Source organism: Suillus discolor (assembly GCF_016758755.1).
Source record: "Suillus discolor strain FC423 chromosome Unknown F5147scaffold_53, whole genome shotgun sequence".
NCBI classification, from domain to species: domain Eukaryota; kingdom Fungi; phylum Basidiomycota; class Agaricomycetes; order Boletales; family Suillaceae; genus Suillus; species Suillus discolor.
Genome location: NW_024541300.1, coordinates 238,495 through 263,978, shown reverse-complemented (window position 1 = coordinate 263,978; position 25,484 = coordinate 238,495). Strand labels below are relative to the sequence as shown.

The 25,484-nt window shown below is 43.5% G+C and overlaps 8 protein-coding genes across 8 annotated transcripts; 4 read left to right on the top strand and 4 right to left on the bottom strand.

Annotated features, from left to right (window-relative positions):
- Positions 1-638: 638 nt before the first annotated feature.
- Positions 639-1,043, top strand: F5147DRAFT_581929 (uncharacterized protein; the record flags this gene model as incomplete). Its single annotated transcript, XM_041431621.1, has 1 exon — positions 639-1,043. A coding segment is annotated over one exon (405 nt), but the record flags the coding sequence as incomplete, so codon positions are not given.
- Positions 1,044-4,011: 2,968 nt separating this feature from the next.
- On the top strand, positions 4,012-6,728 carry F5147DRAFT_655502 (uncharacterized protein; the record flags this gene model as incomplete). The annotated part of the gene is made up of 10 exons (XM_041433985.1): positions 4,012-4,142; positions 4,307-4,388; positions 4,504-4,582; positions 4,647-5,000; positions 5,029-5,441; positions 5,541-5,877; positions 6,027-6,175; positions 6,227-6,388; positions 6,422-6,551; positions 6,580-6,728. The coding sequence occupies 10 exons, from the start codon at positions 4,012-4,014 to the stop codon at positions 6,726-6,728; spliced, it is 1,986 nt and encodes a 661-aa protein (XP_041289661.1).
- A 2,377-nt stretch (positions 6,729-9,105) lies between these two features.
- Positions 9,106-9,870, bottom strand: F5147DRAFT_581931 (uncharacterized protein; the record flags this gene model as incomplete). Its single annotated transcript, XM_041431622.1, has 1 exon — positions 9,106-9,870. A coding segment is annotated over one exon (765 nt), but the record flags the coding sequence as incomplete, so codon positions are not given.
- Positions 9,871-12,505: 2,635 nt separating this feature from the next.
- Positions 12,506-12,878, bottom strand: F5147DRAFT_581995 (uncharacterized protein; the record flags this gene model as incomplete). The annotated part of the gene is made up of 3 exons (XM_041431626.1): positions 12,506-12,601; positions 12,648-12,740; positions 12,795-12,878. Coding segments are annotated over 3 exons (273 nt in total), but the record flags the coding sequence as incomplete, so codon positions are not given.
- A 1,270-nt stretch (positions 12,879-14,148) lies between these two features.
- F5147DRAFT_776919 (uncharacterized protein) lies at positions 14,149-14,606 on the top strand (the record flags this gene model as incomplete). The annotated part of the gene is made up of 3 exons (XM_041441913.1): positions 14,149-14,409; positions 14,462-14,515; positions 14,568-14,606. 3 exons carry the CDS (start codon positions 14,149-14,151, stop codon positions 14,604-14,606), a joined length of 354 nt encoding a protein of 117 aa, XP_041289658.1.
- A 1,882-nt stretch (positions 14,607-16,488) lies between these two features.
- F5147DRAFT_655500 (uncharacterized protein) lies at positions 16,489-18,712 on the bottom strand (the record flags this gene model as incomplete). The annotated part of the gene is made up of 9 exons (XM_041433984.1): positions 16,489-16,563; positions 16,597-16,704; positions 16,788-16,898; positions 16,926-17,043; positions 17,066-17,123; positions 17,244-17,741; positions 17,802-18,087; positions 18,423-18,586; positions 18,637-18,712. 9 exons carry the CDS (start codon positions 18,710-18,712, stop codon positions 16,489-16,491), a joined length of 1,494 nt encoding a protein of 497 aa, XP_041289657.1.
- A 3,628-nt stretch (positions 18,713-22,340) lies between these two features.
- On the bottom strand, positions 22,341-23,134 carry F5147DRAFT_655499 (uncharacterized protein; the record flags this gene model as incomplete). Its single annotated transcript, XM_041433983.1, has 4 exons — positions 22,341-22,479; positions 22,541-22,614; positions 22,679-22,973; positions 23,091-23,134. The coding sequence occupies 4 exons, from the start codon at positions 23,132-23,134 to the stop codon at positions 22,341-22,343; spliced, it is 552 nt and encodes a 183-aa protein (XP_041289656.1).
- Positions 23,135-23,660: 526 nt separating this feature from the next.
- F5147DRAFT_529415 (uncharacterized protein) lies at positions 23,661-23,858 on the top strand (the record flags this gene model as incomplete). The annotated part of the gene is made up of 1 exon (XM_041430055.1): positions 23,661-23,858. A coding segment is annotated over one exon (198 nt), but the record flags the coding sequence as incomplete, so codon positions are not given.
- Positions 23,859-25,484: the final 1,626 nt, after the last annotated feature.

Sequence of the window (25,484 nt, the reverse complement as noted above, 5' to 3'; positions counted from 1 at the left end):
TATCTGCTTACTGTGGGGTCAGAGCCTCAACATGATACACTGACAGTGAAATATGTAGATGCACTTGAGAAGCTGGCCAAGTACAAGTGAGTTTATTTTTGTTTGTTAATTACATACACAATTTAACTTAATATTTCAGGAATGCTTTTAATGCCTCCTGCCAAGATCAATTCGTCTCATACAATCAGTTATCATTTACACCAAATTCTGGCCTCAGCATTTCTGTGACATAGGCTACAAAACAGAGACATACAGTTTGCCATGCTGCGGAGTGCAGGCTGCAAGTCCAAATTAATGTTGTTGAAGATCTCGAAATTCACTTTGGGGTATCTGATTGTTGGATACCTGATTATGTGGAATATATCAAGGCTCTAGAGTATAGCCATTGCTGGCACTTCATTTGCACTATTGAGAAACTCAAAAGTCTAATTGTATATGTGTGCTTGTTTGAACTATCAAAAGCTAATCTAGCATCAACAGGTACATTCAATATTTCATTCATTTATACTACTAATTTCACCAATTTAGGGTATAAACTTTGGAAACAAATTTCTAAAGCCATTATAAAGTATTCCAGTGCAATCCACTCTGCACTTAACAAGTATAACAAACTCGCTGTCTCGCAAAATACCCAATGACCCACACTGCAATATAGTGAAGTCATAGTATACGCAGTACTTGGCAAGTTCAACCTTCTCAAATACTCACGACACAAGATACTCACCAAACTATGGACAAACCCCATTCACCATGAGATAGTAGTAAAACATTTCAAAGTTCTCCATGGTCAGGAGGAGATTATCAGACTCAATGTTGAAATTTGCCAGTTGCAAGCATGGGTTGATACTGAGGATGGTGATATGAAACAAGCGGCTGCAGATCTTGAGTCAACAAATGACCTACTTGCAGCTGAATTGCATGTGTTAGCTCATTGTCAGCACAGAATCAACACTGTACACCATGATTGCCTCATACACATCTACTGCCTGGAAGGATACACTGGTCACCGCCCATCACTAGCTCAGATGAGGGCAATTCCTTAGATAGTGAGGATACAGACATTGGGGGGTTAGATGGTGAATATGGCAAGGAGGCAGACATTAGAGGGTTAGATGATGGAGATGGCAAGGAGGCAGTACATTTTGAAGCTTGCATGGAACATATGTTGTGGTCACTGTAGTTGCTAACAGTTACTCATAAAAATCAAATAGAACTTGACCTGAATGAAAGAATATTATACAAGTGAAGAACTTTAGATTATGACTTTGGGATGGCCATTGATTCATTTTTCCCAAGCTTGATATTCAGGGCCTGGATCTGGAGAGCGCTCATTCTCCTTATCTCTTCTCTTTAAAACAATAAAAGGAAGTAGCTAAGGTGAGGGTTAACTGTCTTGAAAAAGTTTTTGACAGTGAGATATAATATTGTGCCACTGTACTTTTCTATTAATGAGGCATATGTCATTCAAAAGCTGCAGTGGCTTATCTATATGTGTGTGTCTACTCTGATGCACTTGATTATAGTAATTTAATCTAGAGAATGCTCATCCTCCCTATCTCTTCTTTTCAAATGAGGGGAGGAAGTGGCTAAAGTCAGAGTTAACTGTCTCCATAATATTGTGCTGCGCTTTGTCATTGATGAGGCACATGTCATTCAGAGGTGCAGTAGTAGCTTACCGATACTCTTACACAATCATGATGCACCTGGTTATCTCGTCATATAACACATGCCTGTAATGTGTTTTTCACTTCTTTCTTTCTGTTAGCATACTTAGATCTTGCATTTGCAGACAATAATACAGACCTAGTGGTCAGTCTTTTCTTTATCATGCAATTTGTGTACTGATCAATCCTTACAGCATGACTATCTTACCATTAAATTTCATGCCACATTTGATTTTTGTCCAGGTGGTTCACATACTATCTACTCATGCCAAGGAAAAACTATAACACTTCCAGCATTATTATGTATCCACAGTCACAATTGAAACCTTAATATGCACAACCAGCTATTAATCAAGACATATTGAGTCCAATTAAAAGCAAAATTATCTTAGTACAATACATACTGTGTCCAACTAGTATTAGTGATCAATAAGGTAGCTCAAAGTAGCCGCCTAACTTTGCCTACGCCTATGCCTATGCCTAACTTTGTATTAGATAAGTTACTTTCGGAATTGGTCAGTGTCTATACTTGCACTGCATACTACCACTACTTATATATGCTCTTTGGATCTCTATCATGCTTGTTACTTCACACTCTCTGTAATGTCATGCAAAACAGATACTAGCATCCTACCTATCACATGGACATCTGACCTTGCATGGAAACTCATTGCCGAGGTTGAGAAGCCAGTCAACCTCAAAGTCTTATTTGGTATCAAAGAAGACAAAGATGTATGTGAACCACCATTGTCATTCTGAAGCGCGGATTGATGTTTCCCAGCTAAAAAAAAGGTGATTGAAATATTTCTGCTTACAAAACCATAGCAGAAACCATTTTACCCAATCTGTATGCTTTGGATCAAAGGACAGCGATAGAATGGACTTGGAAAAGGTTGAATCATGAGTTTTCATTAATGTGTTGTCTTTATTAACCTTATGTAAGTATTCAGGCTTCATGTTACATACATGAAGCATGCTGCAGCCTTGAAATGGACTGATGAGGGGTTGCAAGATGGTGAGAACCCTCCAGATGAAAATTCTGATGTGATTGTTGACTTCTACATCCCCCTGAGTGGTCCTGACCATGATATGCTGATGAAAGCAAAACATCTCTGGGGTGAGTTGTAGTTTTCATTGTTTGTTTTACTGTAATTTTTATGTGTATCCTGTAGGTGCAATCACTGCAAAATAGCCCGTTCTTTCCAAATTGTCACTGAATTTGGGCAACTCGCCCAAATATCAACCCCCTCACTGTGACCACTAGTGTTGGGTCACATGGTTGTCATGTCACCTTCATGCAGCCCCCTGATGATGGGCTCGAGAACATAGACCCAGTTCAGCTTGCTAAGTTCAATGCTGCTCACAGTTCAGCAATAGCTGTGCCTGAGACTCCAAAGTCTCAGACCACTTGTGGCAGTGACATATCTAACACCTGAGACACAGCCGGAAAAGTTCTGTAAAGAGATAGATGTGTTGCATATCCTGAGAAAAATTGTGCATATTTCAATCTATTTGTATATTGTATGGATAATGGACAGTTTCTGAATAAAATCACAGATATGCATAAGGATCAAATTCTATTGATTAAATTCAGAATAAGTTTGGCAAAAACAGGGAGAATTTGTTTTATAATCTGTATATATTGCATATTAACTTAATTTCCAAAATTTAGTTACACATATGGAGACATCTCCGAGGTTGCAATTGTTCATACATATGTCATGTGACATTTTCAAGGCCATATGGAGGATCAAGTCACATATAAGACGTAAGGTCTGCCCAATTAATAAGTCTGAAAACAAATTTTAAAAATTGTTATCATTTACAAATGCAACACATTTATTTACAATTTGCAGATATGTCAAATATATATACAAGTGGCCCTCTGAGTACCCCTATGAGAGGTCCACTCAATTCAACAGGTGGACCACTTGCAAGCAATTGTGTCTTCAGATACCTCCGGTGGAGTCTGAATTCTCACATTTACTACTTAAGCCTCAAACTCTTGTAAGTCAGTTTTCTTTCCTCCTCCATCATACTATTCCAGTAGTGTTGATGTACAATGTAGTCCCTATGTTGTAGTTGCAAATGATCAAGAAATAGGCCGTCATCAAAATGGTGAGCTCGTAAGATAACTTTTACCACTGAAACTTAGAACTGACATGCGTTCTTACATGGCTCGGTGTTATTTGATTCCTATATGTCATGCTGTGTACTATTCTGTGACGCCCACCACCCAGGAAATCTCCTGATCAATGTTTCCCAGAGATGTATGGTTTGTACCTTACTTTAACATTTTATCTGGTGCAGTCCCAACCTTTGTTAGCTTCGCTAGGATCTACATATCATGTTTTCGCTCAATCCCACTACTGCATGGGGGACACTTTTGCCTGGCATTGTTCTTGGCTCAGCGGTTAATTGTATATTCCAGATCAAGAGTCATCAGACGCTTTCTCTCCTCAAGGAGACTGGAACCATGTGACGAATTGAGACCATCAGCAGGTGGGGGACCGACAGAGGTACTCAAAGTATTTTCCTATGTCCAATCACAATACCTATGTTATGGTTATGGTTATTTTATATGGACTTTATTGGACTTTTTGTTTTTTGTTTGGACATCAGTCAGATTCATTGTGTGTTAGGGCCTACCATGGACTTTCCTTGTATGGCCTCATTGTATTTGTCCTTGTATTTGGAGTGCCAGTGACTTTGGGAATAGTCACAGTCAGTGACTAAGTCCGATTCACTAGTTATTTGCATCTTTACTTTGCTATCGCACAGCAACACAAACGTGAACACTTGAAGCTAGCGCTGACACAAATGTACATGATTTTTATAGGTGTCGCTCATACTGATCAATCTAAGCAGAATCTGTCATCACGATGACGAGCACGTCAACATATGGCATTTTGCCATCAGTCAGCTCATCGAGCGCCTTCCCTACACCGCACATGGATAATCTCTTGGACAATGATCTTGCAGGTAACGTCCTGTGGGAAGAAACAGATCTCCCTGCCATCACCCCTTCTATCATGGATCACCTGATCCCCATATCAAGTCTCAGCATCTTGGATATTGAGAAGATTACCTACACCAGCAGAGTGCCTATATTCGCCGGTCGCAAGTGGGAACTCAATAAAAATGCAAAGAAACAGACACTGAAGCAGAAGCAGGCACAAGATACTTCTTCTGATTTAGAAGAGTGGGAAGACGGTGAAGGATCCTTTGTGTCAGTGGTGCCTGATACCAGCAACCAGACCTCGGGCTGCCAAGAATACAACCCCCGAAAACCAGACGGAAAGCCATCCCTGAAGTGGTCTGAAGAGCAAAAATGGGGTGCGTCTCTTCACTACCATCTATACAGTCATGTGTATGGCATACAAGAAGGTATACCCTCTGCACTCACCAGTGTTCCCTTTTGAGTCCCAAGAATACAAACACCCTCATCGACAGTGGTCACCAGAGTTTCGCAATACTCCTATTCCGGATGCAACAAACACCCAGAAGCCCAATGTAGTCCTGCTCGATTGTAATGTTCAACCAAAAAGCTGGGCGCATGTCCTCACATGCGTTGAGATCACCGAATCTGATCTTGGCGCACACCGCGATATACTGTTGTTCAAGGGAATGACCACCAAAGGTTATCTCATGATGCAAGAACAACCTTGGCATTGCTTCGTCATTATTTTCAGCCTTGCAGCAAACAATCTCCACACCCATTATACAGACCGTTTGGGCCTCATCATCACACGCCCCATCTCAATTGTCGGGAATCTGGTGTGCCTCGTCAACATGCTAAACACCATGTCATTAGTGAATAGCAAAGCACATGGCATGGATCCCACCATGCATATGTGTGACGAATCATGCAAACAGATGCAATGTGATGTGGGGGACAAGGCGATAGGCTGGATAGAGGATAAGAAGAAGGAAAGATTATTGATCATCTCCATCTTGTGGAGGAGCCAGGGTCTTTTCTCTTGCGGAACTATTTGTTATCGTGTTCAGGATCGGCATGGATGCGACTATGCACTGAAGGATTGTTGGGTGGATAAGGCAAAGAAAGATCATGAAGAAAGAGTTCTTGAGATAGTGTGGGGCATTCCTAATGTAGTTACTCTCATGGATGCTTGGGATGTTGAGTATGAGGGACAGCCTGACTCCACATTGTGGATCCATAATCTCCATGGGACATTCAGCCTGGGGTTTTGCTGTAAATATCACTGGCGCTTGCTTTTGACACCATGTGGAGAGCCACTATCAACATACTCAACCAAACGAGAGCCAATAAGTTCATGACTTCGTAGTCGGTAGGTTTCTGTCTTTGAGTGTGTCCAATAAGCACTAATCACTTATTTTCAGCGCACAAGGCAATGATGAAAAGGAATATCCTACATGGAGACCTCAGCCCCAACAATTTCATTATCTTTGATGGATGCGGCTACTACATCGATTTTGACCAAGCTCAAATCATTACGGAAAGTAACACTAGTGTTCGTTCATGGGGTACTGTGAGTCACCATCGAAGTCAATATGATTCAGGTCGCTGATATTGTCTGAAGGGTACTGTGCCATACATGTCCATCCGCCTTCTCTATGCAGCAACTGCAATTGACAGAGCCAATGGCAGGGGAAGTGCGATGATTGAACACACTGCCAGCGATGACCTAGAATCTCTGTTCTACATTTTGATCAACTTCATTACCACATTTGATGGGCCGATGGTCAGACAAATAGACCCCAAATGATGGGGTGAGGCTGTTGAGGACATGGGCGCTGCTGCCGCTGCATATAAGTCAGGGCTGGTGCTCGTTCCATGGTGCAAGAAGGAATTGATGAACCTTACAACAACTTACTTTGGCGGGCTCAAGGATCTCACTCGTTCAGGTATGGCACTACAAATTTCTTGATGCAGACGCAGATCTGAAGTGCAGTGGCATTACTCATGAGGAGATCGAGGAAGTCCTCAATGCATGGATTTCTCATGAGGGTGCTGATGAGTCCCTTCCTCTGGAGAAACTTCGTCCAACCTCACCATTACTGTCCGAGTTGGCTCTGTTGTGAAAGGATGAAGATTAACCCAACGATGGCAAGACTACTTGCTGCCTTGTAGCTGTCCTTTACTCTACCTCACAATACAAGCACATTTTCTTCCTACAAGTTGTTTCTTTGCAATTGCCTTTGTTACAAGGCCACATGCCCTCCATTTGTAATATGAATCCACCTTACTGCTGTTTATGCAAGTTCGACGAGCATTAGACACTTGACCCAGGCAAATGAAGGCAATGAGCATGAGCATGAAGAGGGCACAGGGGGGAGAGCCCATACTGGCCTATATTTTTGTCAAAAATTTGTGGAGCTGTCGGTTCAGCACTTAGTGGGGCTTCAGTTTTACTCTGTGATGTTATGCCCATAGTGAAGTTCGATATGGACTCCTCACAAGGCTTTGTGGATAGGAGGTAGTACATATTGTAAACATGGCTATATACTGATAATGCATTATAAATAGAAATTGAAGTCAAATAGTGTGCTTCTACGGAGTTTGGATAGCACGGACTATACTGTCTTTAAATGCCAGGGAATATTTTGACAATGTCCCTGAGTGGAGAGCATGCATGACAACATTCACGAGCACACAGATAATAGCAAACCGAATGAGCTGTATGGTCGGTGAAGTTCCTGCAGAGAGTGAGGAGGGTGTCGTGTCGTCCTCAAACCAAGCCTGAAGTAATTAGGTATCACCATAATCAGTATGGAAACACCATACCAATTCGCCCTCCTCCCAGACCTTCACACCTACTATGTCCATTGAAGCAACTGCCAGTAACAACAGTGCACCCATTGCGCCCTTCGTATGACTAACTCCTATTTAGCATGACAAATACCAAGTTCAGATGATTTACCACGACAGGAATAATGTGATCGCCTCAACTGCTGTATGACATGGCTGTAAGATTGTACGCGCTGGAGTGTAGGAACAGCGTATTTATCCACTCTGTCCTTGAGATTGCTCACAAGGAGAAAATTGCCCTCGAGGGTGGTATTACCGCTAAAGCGTACACGTCAATAATATACACATGGAATGAAACCCCAACTTACATTCTACCTTGGACCTTCTTATGCCACTTTAAATACCAAGGCTCAATAGAATAACAGAATCTGCAGAAAGGTTAGAGTAACAACAAGAACACGATGGTAAACTGACATTTCACCGCTTTCGAGAAACGACACTAGGAGAGAAGCTCCATTGTCGTAAAAGTGTATGGTGCACGCAATATATGGCTGTTGAGATGGGAATGAAGTGGGCCGCTTCTAGAGGCTACTGAGAGACCAGGAGAGATCAGACTAGAGTCCAGAGTAAGTTGCCTATCTATTGAATGGTGTAGTGAAGTTGTACAGTACCTAGAGTCCAGAGTAAGTTGCCAAAGAGGCAGGAAGCACGGACTCTGGGATATGGGCAACATATGGTAAACAAATGTAAACAGACAAGCCACAATCAAAGGGTAAGTAATAACTCGACCTAGGGACGTCCTAGGGAGATCAGGAAGTCATGGAAATAGGTAGCAAAGTGTAAGGAATGATACCATAAATGAAATGGCAAGGTTAGATACATAAAAGACATAGAAATGCATACTGTAGAGGTGAATGATCATATAACTAACAACGGCTGCTTATTGGGCTGCGAGATGATGGACGTGAGAGTTTCTGACAAAACAATTAACATCATGAATGGTGGATTGATAGGCAGGCAACTTACTATCTGGTGTCAAGTTCCAAACAGTGGCCAATGGTAGTGCTTCGGAATTCAAATAACACCTTATGCGAATATTGTCAGCAGGAGCCAAAATGCTACCCCTATCGCACTTACATCATTAGATCTTTCATATATTTGGATGTTGCCATCTAAAGCCTCAAATGCAAAGGCTGATTCCCCACGGTCGTCAATATCCACCCAAATAATGGCGCTGATATAACCTGCTGCTGGTGCAAAAAAAAATTGGATCATTTCACTGGACACAAGACTCCATACAACTATTCAACTATTGTTGCCTGTCCCCACAGTTAGTACAAGTTAAGCCAAGGATATGGCTGATCACCTCCAGTAAGGAGCAATGCTCCATGCATACTCATAGCCAATGCATTGACTGCCTGTGTGTGGCAAGTGAGAGCATACAGTGATCAACTGCTCCTTTGGACAGGAAAATGAAGAAATGAGTGTAAAATTAGAAAATCTTCAATATAGAGAAAATGGTCTGGTACCTCTGACAGAATAGGTTTTGATCTGCCTTATACCAAGTTTTTACAGCATTTTTAGCCCTGTACAGTTGGCGGCACTTCGCACAGTTGAGCAAGCCATTTTCTCCCATTCCTGACTCGTTTGTACAGCAGTGTGACGAACCCTGTTACAATATGTCACAAGTGTCACATTTCACTGTTTGTCCTATTCATCATCATCCTCGCACTCGCTGTCATCACCAATCGACCCTTCGTGAATGTCAATATACTCTCCTTGATCTTGCCCATCCTCCTCGTCAATATTTCCACCAATTTTCCTTGGATTCTTTGGCTTAGGGCAAGGCTTCTCAATTGATCCACGAACAGGCTTCTTCCACTGCAGTTTTCGTCTCTCTTGCTTTGCAAGCACTCGCTCGGCCTCCCACTCTTTGACAGCAACCTTCCACTGCTCAGTCTTGGCCTTGTTTCGGCTTTTTCTCACCTCATCCTCTTGCATCCACACCTCCATCTCGCGTGTTCGTGCCTCCCGTGCTGCTTTCCTTGTTTCCTTCTCGGCTGCTTTGGCCTGCTGATGCTCCTGGTATTGCAGGACTTGCTTGAAGACCTCGTCACTGGTAAGTAGCCTTGGCATACCATCTCCGTTTAACTTAATATTGTCACTGTCCCTACAGCCTTTCTTCTCTTGCGTCTCGAGATGATTATGAACTCGATCACAGTAGCATCCCTGGAGGATTACAGTTGCTTGAAGGGCGCTTACATGCTCTTTGAGCATTGTGACCTGCTTGGTGAGATTTTTCACTTCTTCTTCGAGCTTTTTCTCCCTTGTTGACTTCAAGGACATGTTGCAGTGCAACCTCGATTTCAGTGCGTGTTTGACAGGTGAGATTATTGCTAGTGGCATGGTAGGCAACCTTGTACTTGATTTGATGGGAGATGATGATATGAGGAATCGTGCAGATGTTTCTTCGAGTCATGCGAAGATGTTGTGGATGGTTCTACCATCAATCTGAGAAGGATTATTGTTATCGTAAGTGTTCTCATCTGCTGATTGATAAGTTATTGATCCGATCTTTGAACAGTGAGAATTACCTGGAGTTGTCTCGTCATTACTACTACCATCTTCTTCAGCAATTGTACCAAGTTCCATACCACAATTACGAGTGTCTGCCCTTGGTTGCAGGTCTTTAAACAACTGTAAAATGGCTCAAACTGGTGATGCGGGAGTGATTGGGAAGTGTCCCTGTTTAGATGATTCACGAGCAGGAGCCAACATTTCGTCTGTGACAACTTTAGGATTGAAAGGCCATACACCGGTTTTTCGGAATGCAGATCTAATTGTTTCTGGTGTGAGTGCACGAACATGGGCAGCACCATAGATCACAAGGAAGTTGCTCTTTGTCACTTTCTCTCCGTTCTCGCGCTCCCATTTGTCACGTTCTTCTGACCAATACTGTTTAAGGACACCAAACACTGCAACATCCAGGCCCTGATAGATGTGGGTACTGTGTGCAGGATAGCAGAGGATGTGAATTCGGTGCTGTCAAGCATACTCCAGGAATGCACGAGTGTAGTGAGAATTATGCCCATCAACAAGAAGTAGGCGAGTATGACCATTAGCTTTGTTGCGTGTCTGCTCATCAAATTGCTTGATCCAGAGTGCACCAATCTCGCCGTCAGTCCAGCCCTTCTTCGAATAACCAATACTATGAGGAACAATGTTATATAAGGTACGAGACAACACATGAGTTGGACTCACAATGCTTTGAGTGGATTGTTTTCGTTCCACTTTGATTGATATGCTTTTCCTTTGAAGATCACTGCTGGTGCAATTGTACTCCCATCTGCACAGATTGTGACCAAAACAGTAATGTTTTCACGATTTCCATTTCGCTGCTGATATTGAACCTGTGTTCCAGCTCCACCAAGTGCTCGTTCTTGTGAGCTCCCTCCTCCTGGTTGAATTCCAGTCTTGTCAACACCCCAAATACACTCTGGTGCCATAGGTTTGTCATCATCTCCACTCTCCAGGACATCCTTCAACATTTCGAACCATGCCTTGTTAGTTGTTGGGTTCACAGCACGGCCACGAGCACCATCAAGTGAATGTGCTCGGTAAGCTCGTAGATGGTCAGAGTGCTTCTCGACGAAACGCTGAGTCCAGTTTTTTCCCACTCCAGACTCCAGGAATGAATCTCCAAGTCAAGCTTGACATACTTCATCAACATGCTCCTTGAGCCGCTTGTGGCTAAGGGGAAAGCCTGGTCTAGCCATTTCCACAACATATTCGAGAACTTTGTCTGTTTCTGCAAGTGTGAGCCAACTTTTCGTCGAGCTATTGAATTCACTAAGCCGAACTCCTCCCTTGGCAAGATTGGCCAAAGTATTATGATTTAAACTGATAACTCGTCCCGTCTCCTTGAGGTACTCCTTCTGAACATCCATGCACACTTTCCGAAGGCCTTGTTTCTTCTCTGAGCTCAGTTTTGCAAGTTCAGCTTGGTACTTAGCCACAGCATGAGCCATGACTTTGTCTTTCTCCTCACGTGTGACCTGTGCCTTCTTCATCAATGATTTTGGCCTCCCAACCATGTTGGAAGACTATATGTGTGATTTGAAGGTATATTGAATACTGGCAGTGAAAAGTAGATGTTGAGTGAGACTGAGTCAAACTGAGGACACCTCGTGTCCATGCTTAGTCTGGCTAACAAAATTGGACCATCACTCATGGATCACAACGTGTTGCACCAATGAAACTTTAACTAAAATCATCTCCACTACTTCTAATTGTTTGCAGATGAATTGGAAGGGGTGAAACTATATGCAATGGTGAGGTTTTGATGCTCGAGAAATTCAAACATATTGCTCCAGAGTGATATTTTGCAGATTCTGATGATTTTCTAAATTTGAGTACTGTATTTTTTGGTATTATCAAATAGCAGGATATATTCTGAACATGATGATACAAGATTTACAAGGAGTTGATGAGGAACTCATCGAGGAAATTGAATTGTACAATAGAGCGGTCCTGTACAAAGGACCGTGGGATCACTGTATTTGCTAGAAAACTAACTTGGTGTCAGTGGACATGGCAAGGTCCTAACTAAAGTTGAAACTTACATTCATGATCAACTTTAGGATATCAGAATAGTTGCCCGTATTTAACCATGTACCGTCCTGACAGTCAAACAGATTGCATAGTGTGAAACAATTAGTCAATTGTCCAATCATTACCATGGAGACTGAAGAATGTACGTCAACATTCTTAATGGGTTGGAATAGAGGGCGAGAGTACTTGCTTTATGATTACAATGGAATGCCATTGCTAATTGTCATATTGATTTCATAAGTCGCAATACAAGACACAATGAATTTTGGACGCAGTCAATTATCTTATACTCAACATAATGACGCGCAGGCTGATGTCCTACATTAAGCACAAAAGTATCAGCTCCAGGGACCATCTATAAGATTAGTGAGTTTACAGACCTTCCAGCGCGCCATTCTAATGTAGGAAAAGAATACCCTGTCACAATGACAGGGCAGTTCCAGACTGATGAGATTTGAGCCCTAGAACGTGTACTGTACAATAGTGTCAACTGTTACTCCTAACGACTATGACTGTTTTTCAAGAAGATACGGAGCATATCACCAACAACCCAATTATCCTCATGACGATCAAGGACATGATACTGTTTCTTTGCCTAATAAATATGAGTGACAAAAATTATCGACAAGACGGATACCTACTTCTGCATATACAATAGTCAAACCGGCCTTTGTTTGTGAACTCAAGGACTTGCTAATGTTAAGATGTTCGTGGGCGAGTTGCACCACAAATGTCTGCATTTGAATATTAGTAAATCAGATTGTAGTGTGACATGCATAAGGACACACATGAGTTTCTTCATAATCCGAAGAAGGCCAGCCAAGTGCCTCAGATAAATTATATCCTCCCCTCTTGATATGGGAAATGTCTCCTCAGGGTTTCGGAATTTTCACTGGCAGAGAGGTGGGAATGAGTGACTGAGCTGCCGATGATGTGTTTTGTGGGACGTCCGGTGTCGCCGAGTCTGTGTTGTGTTAAAGGAAAAGGAGTATAAGTGCGCTCAGGGGGAAAGTTGCAGTGAATTGTAAGTGGCTTGAAGTGGCAATAATACCGAAAGTGAGCGGCTTTGGGCATATTCAGACCAACTTGTTGAGCGAGCAATTGAGAGCTTACCAGTCACATCATAAGGACATGATTATATTATTTGACCAGCTGGGCGCAGATCAGAGTATTGCAGTATCAGACTAACTGCTTGTACTTATGCTTTTGGTTTGCAAAATGTCATAACGACAGAGCACAATAATATCGATTGCAAAAGAACATTAATGGGAATCACAAGACCTCTAAATAACAAAAATCTCCAACATTAACTAGTGTTAGGAGATTATTGAAGAATTCATATATATAAACAAAGTATACAATGTATTGATTGGGGGCGAGTATATAGTTAGTATACGGAGATGATGTGAAAGGGAAAATTTAGGACCAAGGTTTGGAGCTTAAGTAGTGAATATGAGAATTAGACTCCGCCAGAGGTGTCCGAAACAGCTGAGTGGTATCTTTACAATGGCGTATCGGATATTTCTGTTGGAGTTTTGACTGAATTTGATTCACTACTTAGCTGAGTTTTCCTTCGAATTTTCCATGAGTTGTTTAGACTAAACTTAGATACTTCAAGCTTCAAGCTTAATGTATAGCAATTGCAATTGTTGTTTAAGTCGTAGTGCACTCAGTAGTAATGTTGTAGGCACATTAATACACTCATAGGGTGTTGGTCTGCGCCGAACATAAGAGATTATTTGTATGTTCACTCAACAACGCTGTTGTGGAGGCTGAATCAGGGTTCGAGCGCTACTTGGGATAGGAGTTTAGACTTGAGCTTGTCCCCGGGATCCGTTTGACTTCTTCAAGCAAAGCTGGTGATTCAATTTTTCTGTACTTGGCACGCTGATAAATCATTTAGGATGGCTTATTGTTTGACTTCTCATTGAATCTAGAACTTGGACTGGTGAGTCAACCTATGGTATTATTGTTTGACCATTTGACTTGATATTTCTTAGCCATACCTTCATGACATACTGCATCCATCTGCTCAGTTGTTCTTGCATGCTTATCTTATCATTCGGTTGCGAGTGGGCGAATGTCTGCGAGATAAATACATCATATAATTTGTCTTGTGCCCCATCACTCACGCCTGCAACAATGGATACCACGAAGACTTTTACGCACTCTGTTTTACCCATGCATGTCATTTCACATGCAAAACTCCAATCATTGTTGGACCCAGTAATTTCAAAACGGAAGGCCACGGACGATTTTCTTGATACCTCCACTCTGCCTTTCGAGAAGAAGCAAAGAGTCTCTGCTGTGTGTTTGAAATACAAAGCAAGTGAGGTGACCTCACACGGCTCCCACTTTAGGACACGTGCTCTCTGCCACTCATATGTGATTGCTGACATTACTGTGAGTGCAACCTTTTACTAGTCTTTCTCACATCCCTCATTTTCGTTTATAGGCTCACTTAACAGCTGCAGATAATCAAAGCAGCACAGATCACGTCCTTTTACATGTAGGCCAGCTCCAATGCTCTACATTCCTTTATTCATACCTGTCTTTTACAGGGGGGTTCTCTCCTGCAGCATCCTTTAGTGGACAAGTAATTGTTCCCCTGATAATTTCACATTGGCCTTTTCCAAACGAACTTGTTTTGATGATCTTTGCATATCTGCCTGTGGTCGATCTGCAGTCAATCGTCCAAGTGTCCCGCCTCTCAAGGGACCTTGCTGCGCCCCTATAATTTCATTCCGTAGGCTTATCCATCGAGCAGACATGGCTGCGGGTCAACGCCCAAACCTGCCTAGCCCTTCTGCTGTACTCTTGAACGACATCTTCCTGTCCCCCTCAGTTCCTGCATTGCGACCTCCTTGGTGCTGGTGACCGTAATGTGAGAGTGCTCAAGATTTTCTTGGAGTCCTTGATAGGTGTTCAGAATAAACCTATCTCGTCAGTCATATGTTTTGACGCACCCCCTGGTGTGGATCTGGCCTCTTTATTCCAGCTCATCAAGAATTTAGGTTGCTCAAGCTTTTCCTATTCAAGTAGTGATTCAGAGCAGCCATGTACGATCGTACCTACTCCTGTTCCCGGATCAGACCCAGGCACGGTATGTAGTCTTCTGTCATATCCTGCATTATATCCAAACATCTCCGGACATCCGGACATCCAGATCCGACCCGCGTCTATCTTCCGTGCCTTATCCCTTTGTATGTTCCTTCTCAAGTTAGTCTATACTCATTTTCCATACCTCATTTCATTTCCGCCTTTATTTTACTATGTTCTCATTTCTGTCTTCATTTACTATTTTCCGATAGACTAGTGTTTGACTTTTCTATACACTTCGTCCACAGCCTCACATAGCTTCGGACTGCACTGACTGATTCTCCGTTAAGTCCTCAGTAGTATATAAACCCTGTAGAATCTTTGTACTTCTTCAGTTCGAATATTATCTTAGACTCTGCTCATTCCCTCCTCTGTCCGACTTGAGTTTCTCCTCTCGTCGTCCTCCGTTAGTCTTAGGATCGACTCCTATAGACTTCTCACCTCCGCCTCTACCTCTGGTAGTCCTCTGCTGTTTCCTTTCTAGTTCGGACATTGTCTGGATTAGTCTTATCCCTCGTTCCTGAACGTCCACCGGAATTCCACTTGGGTAAGGGGCGCAGCGCACGAGCTGAAGCCAAGCCCTTTAGATCCGACCCTTGAGCACGTTCTTAACAGACTTGCGTCATGCTGCAACTCAAATTTCAACCCTACATGAGACGATTTAGAATAAAATAACAATAAGACATAGAATGAAAATGTACCCTAAGTCATTTTGTCCTGTACATCAAAAGCAGACCTCCAATGGCAGAAGGAACGACTGTCTTTAATTGATTTGCCTAAAGGAGACTATCGGGATTATGACTTGAATAGGTCCATTATATCTGCAATTAATGTAAGGTTAGCTAACCATCTGTCTATCAGGCCCTTATGATACAACAATTGGTCAATTGTCCAATCATTACCATGGAGACTGGAGAACGAACATACACAACACTTTTAATAGATGGTGAGATTACTTGATTTACAATTACAATGATACAATGCAATCACTAATTGTTGTGAGTGGTTAAATCAATACAGTACAAGACTGCAGGTACAAGACCGCATGGCCTACTCGGTTTGAAGTCCAGGACGCTACTAATCCAGTTGCACCACTCACAACAATGTCATCTCAGATAAAATCAAGCACTATCAAGACATGGTTCAATCTGAATGTGAGACCTTCCCCATGCACACACTCCCTCACAGACTTCTTGAAGGAGTACAAAATCCAGGAACTAAAGTGGGCTATCAGGGCATCAATGAAGTCTTATGAGACGAACTTCAGAAATATCAAGACTATGATGTAAATAAATCACTCCCAGGAGAGCGATTGCAAGGTACCTCAGTAGGATTTCATAGCACCTTGTATTATAAAGACCTCCTTACCAACAAGGTGCTGCATCAGCTCATGATCCCCGCACCCGCCGATTCTCGCAACATAAGCAATATAGGCAGAACTATAATCATAACATTGAACTGCATGCATGAATGAGATTGACAGAGACTAACCTCGGTGTGGAGCGTGTCTTTGAATGTCAATGTTTTCTCACCCAAATCAACCTGCAGTACCGTGCCCGATGCAGAGAGCACCTCTGACCACTTGAACAACATCACTGGCTACAACATTGTATCCATGCTCATGAGTATATTGAAGGGTGGCGGGCGGGATTAGGGGTGAAAGCTGTTGAGCTTATCGACACCGTTATGGTCTTCTGTTGTGAAAACGAGAAGAATGCAACTGTCTGCATCATGGGATCAACCTCATTGATTTCTCCGAATTCACAGGCATAAATGCCCTCAGTTACAACAACCTGGTCCCCTTTCATCGGACAACTTACTTCTGATTCAGAAGACTGGTCAAGTACAACAACAGTGTTGTCGTCAACTTGGACAACCATTCCCGTTTTCCCCTTGAGTTGTGGTGCTACTATAGTTATCCCCCACGCGGAATTTCCTCTCCAGATCAGATAGGGAGAACATTAGAGGTTGAAGAGGAAGATTCTCCACATGCACTGATTCCTGCATGTGCACTGATACTGAATAGGTGCTCATGTCAACACAGTCAATCTTAGCTGTGCATCCGACTGTTTCCCCCGCTCTAACTCTCACTAAATCACCTTCTATCCAGTGTTGGGCAGCATGTGCATGCAATGTACATTGCACAAATGCGGGGTTGCATCCTGACTCCTTATGGAGTCTAATGCTCTCTGGGATGGGAAGTGGGATCTCCACAACTGCGGTTCTGCGCAGGTCAAGCGCCAGAAGGCCATGCATGTAGGTCTTCCCTCGACCCGCAGAGGTTAAAACACTATTGGGAGAATTGTGAAGGCATGGCACGTGGGGGTCCTTCCCAATACCTCGTTCTGCGTGGGCTCTAAACGGAAATAACACTCTGAGAGCATCAGCTTGCTTGCTATAAGAGTGTGCGAGGCCCACGTCAAATCTATACGGCCCACGTATGGGGTGATACCAGCCAGGGATTGACATGCTATGTTTGACGGAGGACTGATCTTCCAGAGGGAGAAAGACAATGTCGAAAAAGCAGTTGACATGGGAGGAAGGCCAAGCGTTCCTGATAACATAGGTGTTCTCCACCTTGACACACAGACGGCCTGGAAGGGTAGAATGTGTGTAGACCTTGAAATCTTCCATGGCTAAGAAAGACATGAAATTCGCAGTGAGACACAACACATTTATCGGAGATACTAACTTACGGGGTACCATTACAACCCATGTGGGGAGGTCAGGCGTTGACGTTACGACATCTTGCTTAATTGATGTCAGCTCTTCAACGGCTCCAACTCTTTGAGGAGGCAGATCTGAGGCTGCTGATGGTGTCGATGTTAGCTTGGTAAAGACCTGTTGTTTTTCCTCAGGAGTCTCAGCCTCCACGATGGCGTCCAAAACAGATTCCCAGTGAGCCGATGACGTTGGATCATCTGAGAATTCAACCTCCAGAAGGTCATATGCATGGAAAGAGCCAATCTCGTCACGAATAAACTGCATGATGATGCGATGTGCAAGCTCGCTTGTCGAGGGAATTGATGGCGATGTTGATGATGGTGTCAGTGCAAGGACTCATGACGACGTGGTGTCATTGGTAATGCATCTGTCATAGAGGCTATCCACCGTGTCTTGCCAAGCCCATCCAGGCTGAAGGTTCAATTAACTCGAACGTCCTCCGAATTCTGCTGGTAGCATCATATGACATTCAATTACCTTGCAAACATTAGACCAGGACAAGTTGTTGTCGGTCTCGCCTGATAACAATAAATTCTTTGCTTTGCCCAGTCCTCTTCATGATATCACGAACCCAGGTGCGCCACAAGTCTCACCTGCATTTCGCCAAAACTCATATCAGTATCGAGGAATTCCTTCAGGATGCGCCATGCTGCCACATCTTTCAGAGGGTCCGACGATGCCGATGCCCAATGATTGCCAGAAGTCCGATCGAGATCATTGTCACAAGCCTCGTCAGACACTACAAAGGCCTTGTCATCTGTACAGGTAAAAATGACACACAGGTTATTACACCATGCAAGGACTCACCTTCATCAAAATAGTCTATTTCCTCTTCTGACCCCATGTTGACTTCTGCTTCGGTAGAGACGAACGTCTTCACCATCTTCAAGATGGTAGGAAAGGAGACAGAAAGTCATTCTCTGTGACGGGGCCTATTTGTAGTCAATTCCACTTTGTTCCCACAGTCAGTCAGGAGTGAGTGGACAGCTTGGACAATTAACATACCCAGTACTTGGCTCCAACAATGTGGAAAAATACACTGTGTGGATCAGTATATCAGTTCATTCCACTCTTCTCAAGTAAAATAGATAGATAAAATATCACACATCAACTTAAATCTAAATAACATTCTACTTCACTGTAACAACAAAATAAGGTTTCGAAACTTATGTAGTGAGTGATGCAAGTCTGCCGGAGAATCCCGAAGTGGTTTGGGTTCTGACGCTTAATAACAACAACTGTAACCTACATATGTAACCACTGAGAATGGGAGACATACAGCCGCTAAACTATATTTGAAGTATAGAATCAGACCCAAGACGGGAGGTAAGCCATGGAACATTACTACCTCATCTCGAAATGCCCATCTTGTTCTGCAGATCTGCGTCAACACTATGTCTGTCCATTGGAAGCAGAAGACACTATTCGAAGAGCAGTTTGAATTAAACTCAGCAATGCCCCCCTTCGTCTGCTCAACACCTCTACGGGTATTCTGTGCAGCTGAGCAGCACAGTTAAACTCCTTCAAAACAAGTCCAGAATACAAGGAGCTTCTGTTAGTTATATGATTATTCACCTCTACAGTACACATTTCTATGTCTTTTATGTATCTAACCTTGCCATTTCATTTATGGTATCATTCCTTACACTTTGCTACCTATTTCCATGACTTCCTGATCTCCCTAGGACGTCCCTAGGTCGAGTTATTACTTACCCTTTGATTGTGGCTTGTCTGTTTACATTTGTTTACCATACGTCGCCCATATCCCAGAGTCCAGTGCTTACTGCCTCTTTGGCAACTTACTCTGGACTCTAGGTACTGTACAACTTCACTATAGCATTCAATAGATAGGCAACTTACTCTGGACTCTAGTCTGATCTCTTCTGGTCTCTCAGTAGCCTCTAGAAGCGGCCCACTTCACTCCCATCTTAACATGATCATGATGAAGAAAACTACAAAGGATGGGTCACTAAAGTTACGCACCATGTTAGACACTCGTCAGCAAAATAAGAACACTCAGAAACTCACGTCTCCATTGCCCGATATTGAAACCATTCTGGACACATATCTTGACAATATCATGATATATTCTGACACTGCGGAAGATCATGTCAAACATGTTAAGATTGTTATAGACACTTTGCACAAGCACCAGTTTTACCTTAATGCAACTCTTCAAGAAAGAGCTCTGCATATTAGTCACATCATCAACAACGCTGGAATCCGATTAGACCCACATAAGGTTGACAAAGTCGTTAACTGGAAAACACCCACCTCTAAAGAACTCTTGATGCAGTTTATCGGTTCTGTTGGATACCTGGCCGCAGGATGCGAAGGGGTGTGGGTGGATATGCAGCACCTATCCAAAGTGGCTGCGCATACCACTAAATGGTCCTGGAATCCAACTGATCAGCGAGTGTTCGATCTCGTGAAAGCTTGCGTTGAGACTCACTGTAACGTTCGACAGAAAGCCATCGACCTTCCCAGGGCCATAACTGGCACCCTGATATCCACCCAGTCCAAGCTCTTGCCTAGACAGACACGCTGGTTAGGAGCGCTTAGTGAGTTCAATTTTGAAATCACATACCTTCCTGGAGCGGACAACGTACTGGCCGATGCGCTGTCGAGAATGTATAGCAATGAACCTAAGGGTACTGTAAGGTCAGTGAGTGAATATGTTAGTGTGGAAGAGGATGACATACCTAATTTGTTACTCTTACACTTTGTCATGGCGCCAGTGTACACCAGAACTCCTTTGTTCCTTGGTGCAATGGTCCGCACGCATTGCTTGACAACACATAAGTGAGAACAGCATAAACAATGGCCGGTGTGGTGGCAAAGAGACCGTGCAGTCAGAAGTGGTGGTAGCGCCAGACATGGCTGCTGTGCCTGGCAGTGACACTGTCAAAGGAGCCATCAGTTAACCAATCAATTTGAGGACGCACCTGCACCTAAGATCAGGAAAGTAACTCTGAAACTGGGCCCGGCCCCAGCAGAGTCACTGGAGGGTGGGTTAGTGAATGACGACAGACAGAAGAAGAAGAAGCAGACAGATTCTAAAACAAACAAATGCCCACAAAGTCACATGACTTTAGATGTCATTGCCCAGGTGGACCCAAAGAACCAGGCAATCTCGGAGGCATTGCCGGATACTCCCGATGAGAACACTCAGAACCTGATGGGAAGGAAGAATGACATGGTCCAGGCCAATGACGTCCATACGGCCTTCTCGAGCCTCTCGAAGTCCCAACACGTCCTTGGGAAATGGTTGGGATTGATTTTGTTGGCCCTCTCCCTGAATCGCATACATTGAATGGCGTATTTGACATGATTTCGCACCAACAAAGCAAACATATCGGGCCCATGACATCGCAGAGGTGACTGGTCTCTCAACCCGCCATATCAGTGAGCATTTCCAACGCTCTTCTAATACAATCTCAAGGTAAAGTCTTCCTCTCCAAAACTCTGAGCCCATTAGTATATACTAATTTTTATTATATATGTAGATACTTCAAGCACATGCTGATGTTCTTCTCAAACGACCCTTTCTACTCCTCCCAAGTTAAATTTCTGACGACTAATTCCCCCATCCCTTTGTCGATACAAAATGACCCCCGCTTTCATTTTTTTGACAAATGTATTGGCACAGTCGATGGTACACACATCTGCGCATTTACAACACTCGCTGATCAGGCCTTTATGCGTAACCGGAAGGGTTATATTTCTCAGAATTGCCTTTTTATATGTGATTTTGATTCTTTGTTCATTTATTCACTTTGTGGCTGTGATGGCTCATCTGTTGATGCAGCGCTTTGGAATGATGCACGCCAACATGACCAGCGGATACCAGGAGGAAGATACCTGCTTGCAGATGCACCTGTGACTCATTATTGGTTCCATATTGGGGTGTGCGCTACCACCTCAAAGAATGGTGTCAGGCATCTCTCACATCAGTTTTTTCTTTCATTTGTTATCTTGCATTTGACATGTATTCAAGCCCACAGAATGCTAAAGAACTTTTCAACCTTCACCATGCTTCACTGCGCAACGTAATCGAACACATATTTGGGGTGGTCAAATGCCAATGGTGCATCTTATAACTCCCTCCAGAGTATGGCATGGATATCCAGGCACGCTTACCATTGGCCCTGTGTGCTTTGCGGCTGCCATGTGGGCAGATTACTTAGAAGAACGACCTCAGCTTGGACTTGCAGTACCGGCACCAATGTAAGACTAGGCAGTATCATACTCATTGAATTACAGACTGTAGGACTGCTTCTGTGATTGCCATTCTCCTTCATTTGGCAGTGCGCTAAATTTGCGCTTAGCCCGGCTGACACTTGTCAGCCCCGAGTTGCCCATAGTAGAGGAAAAAGTGGATGATACAATCTGCCCACTGGCAGGTGGCTGGGAGTGTGAGCCCAAGGATGGAGGCTTCATGGATGCCTGGGCCAGTGGAGATGCTTGATGTATGTTGATCTCATCAGTAGCAGATGTGAGCTGCATTAAATTCATGGTATTATTTGCAGCGGGAGTTGGAGATACAGTGGAGGGGGCATCCCTTTTGCAGTGCTTGGCCCATGGGGCATGATCTGGTTGATTGTGTCGAAGTGCGAGAATCCCTTAGTCTTGAATGGTTTCACAGTGGGACTGTTGTAGTATTGCAGGTAATTTAATGACAGTTTAGTTAAAAATGGGTGCGCTGACTTACCTTGACATATTTCTCCTAAATGTCCCCATGTGCGTCCATAATTCCTGCTCCAAGCTCATTACTCCATGAAAAGCCTAATGTTTTCTTGATGTTGATAATGGTGTTGTAAGAAGCCTTTAGCTATCAAGACATAGTTACAGTAAGCTGCGGCTGGCAATGGATGATGGTGATTGTGCTTATGTTGGTCCACTTTGTCTTGCAGACATTTGCAGTCTTTTCCCCTCCACGCTGATTAGGAAACACTTGACCAATATCGTCAGCAGCTCCTCGAAAGGTCGACTTTTTGAAGCTCATGGTGTCCCCAGCCTGGGCCTTATGTGTGAGGAGGTACTGGAGGAATCTTGCTTCTTCATCGTGTGTCCAATGCACAGGAGCTTTACGAGTTCTATCTGATCTTGATAGTGTATCTTTGTTGTGGATAGGTCCCTGTGATCTGAGGGAACGAGTAGATGATACAGAGCCATGCTGATAGACATAGTGGTGGTATGATTCGATGCAATAACTTTTCGAGTGGGATGATGCAACGTAATAACCTTTCGAGTAGATTTACCCATATATTTCCCCCCTGTGTCCCCCATTGAGGCTGATGATCATGATAGGAACTAGTAGATGAGGAATCTGGGATCATCCGGATGAATGTGATATTGTCACATGACAGCGAATGTTGAATATCGAATATTATATTACACTGTCCATACATAGCCTTAGACTTCATCTACTTCTCATCTACAACCTCCAAACCCCAATCTGCCACTTATTCCTTCCCACAGCAACATCTCTACGTAAGGTTCACCTTGCACCTCATGTTATTATATCCTGTGGACAAAGCTGATCTTAGACCATAACTGGTAAGTGATTCTCCAGTAAGATGATGCATAATCTGATGGAGATCTCCCTTAGAGTCACACTGAGTGTTTCAGTGTCCCTTCTGTATAATCCCAAGCAAGTACAAAACAGATTGGCAATACTTCCTCTAATCTTTACATCATGGACTACCACTACACTATTCCTATCCATAAATAGCCTGTGTCACTTCATCCAGAAACAAAGGACATTCCAGTGCCTGTGTGGCCTTTGAGTCACTATCAACTGCAATAGAGATCATATCAAGGCTTGTTGATGGATTACAATTGCCATCATTATTCATAATTTGGTTATTGATGTTGACAGAGCAAGAGCAGGTAGTATATTTTCTGCGGCACATACAGGTGCAGAGGAGAATGAGGATATAAGTGAGGCACATAAACCTATTGATAACAACACAGATGGAGGAGATGCAAAACAGAGACAGTTGGTTGCAGAGCTTATGGTATATAAAGGATTAGCAGTATGACATTAAAAAATAAGTAATATTAGTCCAGGATCAAGTGGAAAAAACTACAAGTTCCCTCCTGGCGCATTGATGCTGGAAACCACCCAGAGTCCCACACAATTAGGACAAATGTAGTCATTGCCTTCTTGCTCTGCCCGCCATTGTCCTCACCAGTGAGGTAACTGCTGGCTTACCTGCCTCATGATTTGTCAACATTATTACCTGTTCTTTGCCTGTATGGTTATTCAAGTATGTCATCTGCCTTTCTGTAGAACTTTGGTGGACATTCTAGTGGACAACGATAGAACAGAGCATATGAAAATGAGATAGGTTATAGCTAGAGTGCAAAAAAAAATTACAACAGTAAGAAAGAGGATCGCCGATCAACAACTTGTGAACATGTATCAAATGACAGCAATATGAGGTTGTAGAACTACACACTAATATGAATGAAAACCATCCTCTGCTCCAGTGCACCTTCGTCTTTTTTTTTGGATCCTCGTTTATTGTCCTGTGGGGCAGGGCCCTATGGTGGACACTTGTTACTCTATGTGTATGTACTCTTTTTGTGGTGTATACAAATATGTTCACACTATAGAGTCGATAGTTGAATAGACTTATTTCAGATGAGAAAACTGTCCAAACTAAATGTTATTTGGGGGGGTAAGATCAACTACTCTACCAGTAGATAAAGAGAGCCTTATATACTGTAGAGTAAGGAACACTAAAGAAAATGAGAGAAACTATGGAGAAATGTTGCCTTGTAACGATGAAGGCTTTTAGGAATGCTACATACGCCCTCCAGGTCCTCTAAAGAGGACCATCTGGTAATCTGCGGTAGGGGACTATTAAGCCTGAGGCGCATGTGTGGCTTCAATATTCATGGTACCCATAGCTGCTAGGAGGACGATGAGAGTAATGTTAACAACAGTTAATAGTCCTAGAAGGATGACACTACCAAAGAGCTCTTCGGCCATGAACCCGTGATGACGAGCCTCTGCCTCCAGGTCCATCTGCTTGGACTCAGCAATGAGCGAGTCAATTTCCATGCCAATATCACCCTCTGGTTCAGCGGGGGTAGAGGGCGAAGGTAAGGAAGGAGGAGGAGGGGTGATGGACATGGAGGGGGATTGGGGAACCTCGCGAGGTTGCACCCTTGCAGGTTCGGGATGATGAGCAGGTCGGTTGTCTAACATCCAATGACAGGATGGGGGCGCGCAATGGCCAGCGAAGTGGACAGCCTCACACTGACGATGATGCTCGCATTCGTGATCACAACCATGAGGATGGTGACGGTAGTCCCGGTCACGGTCACGCTCAGAACGGAGGCGTTGTTCGAATGCATGAGCCTCCTTCCTGGTAGCCAGCTCCTTGGCTTGAGCCTCAGCCATGAAGAAACACGTGAACGCATTGAGGGCATCAGAGTTGGGGTGGTCCGGTGGAGGGAACTGACCCCGATCTCTATGCCCTCCGCATCGATGGACAAAGTGTCCTCTGGGAGCGTTGACACCATCTGATGTGCAAGGAAGGGGGTTACATCTGGGGAGACTGCAGGGAGTCTGGATGAGGCAAGTTCTTCAACTGCCTGGACTGTGGGGAGTCTGGGCGAGATAGGTTTAGCTACCTGAACTG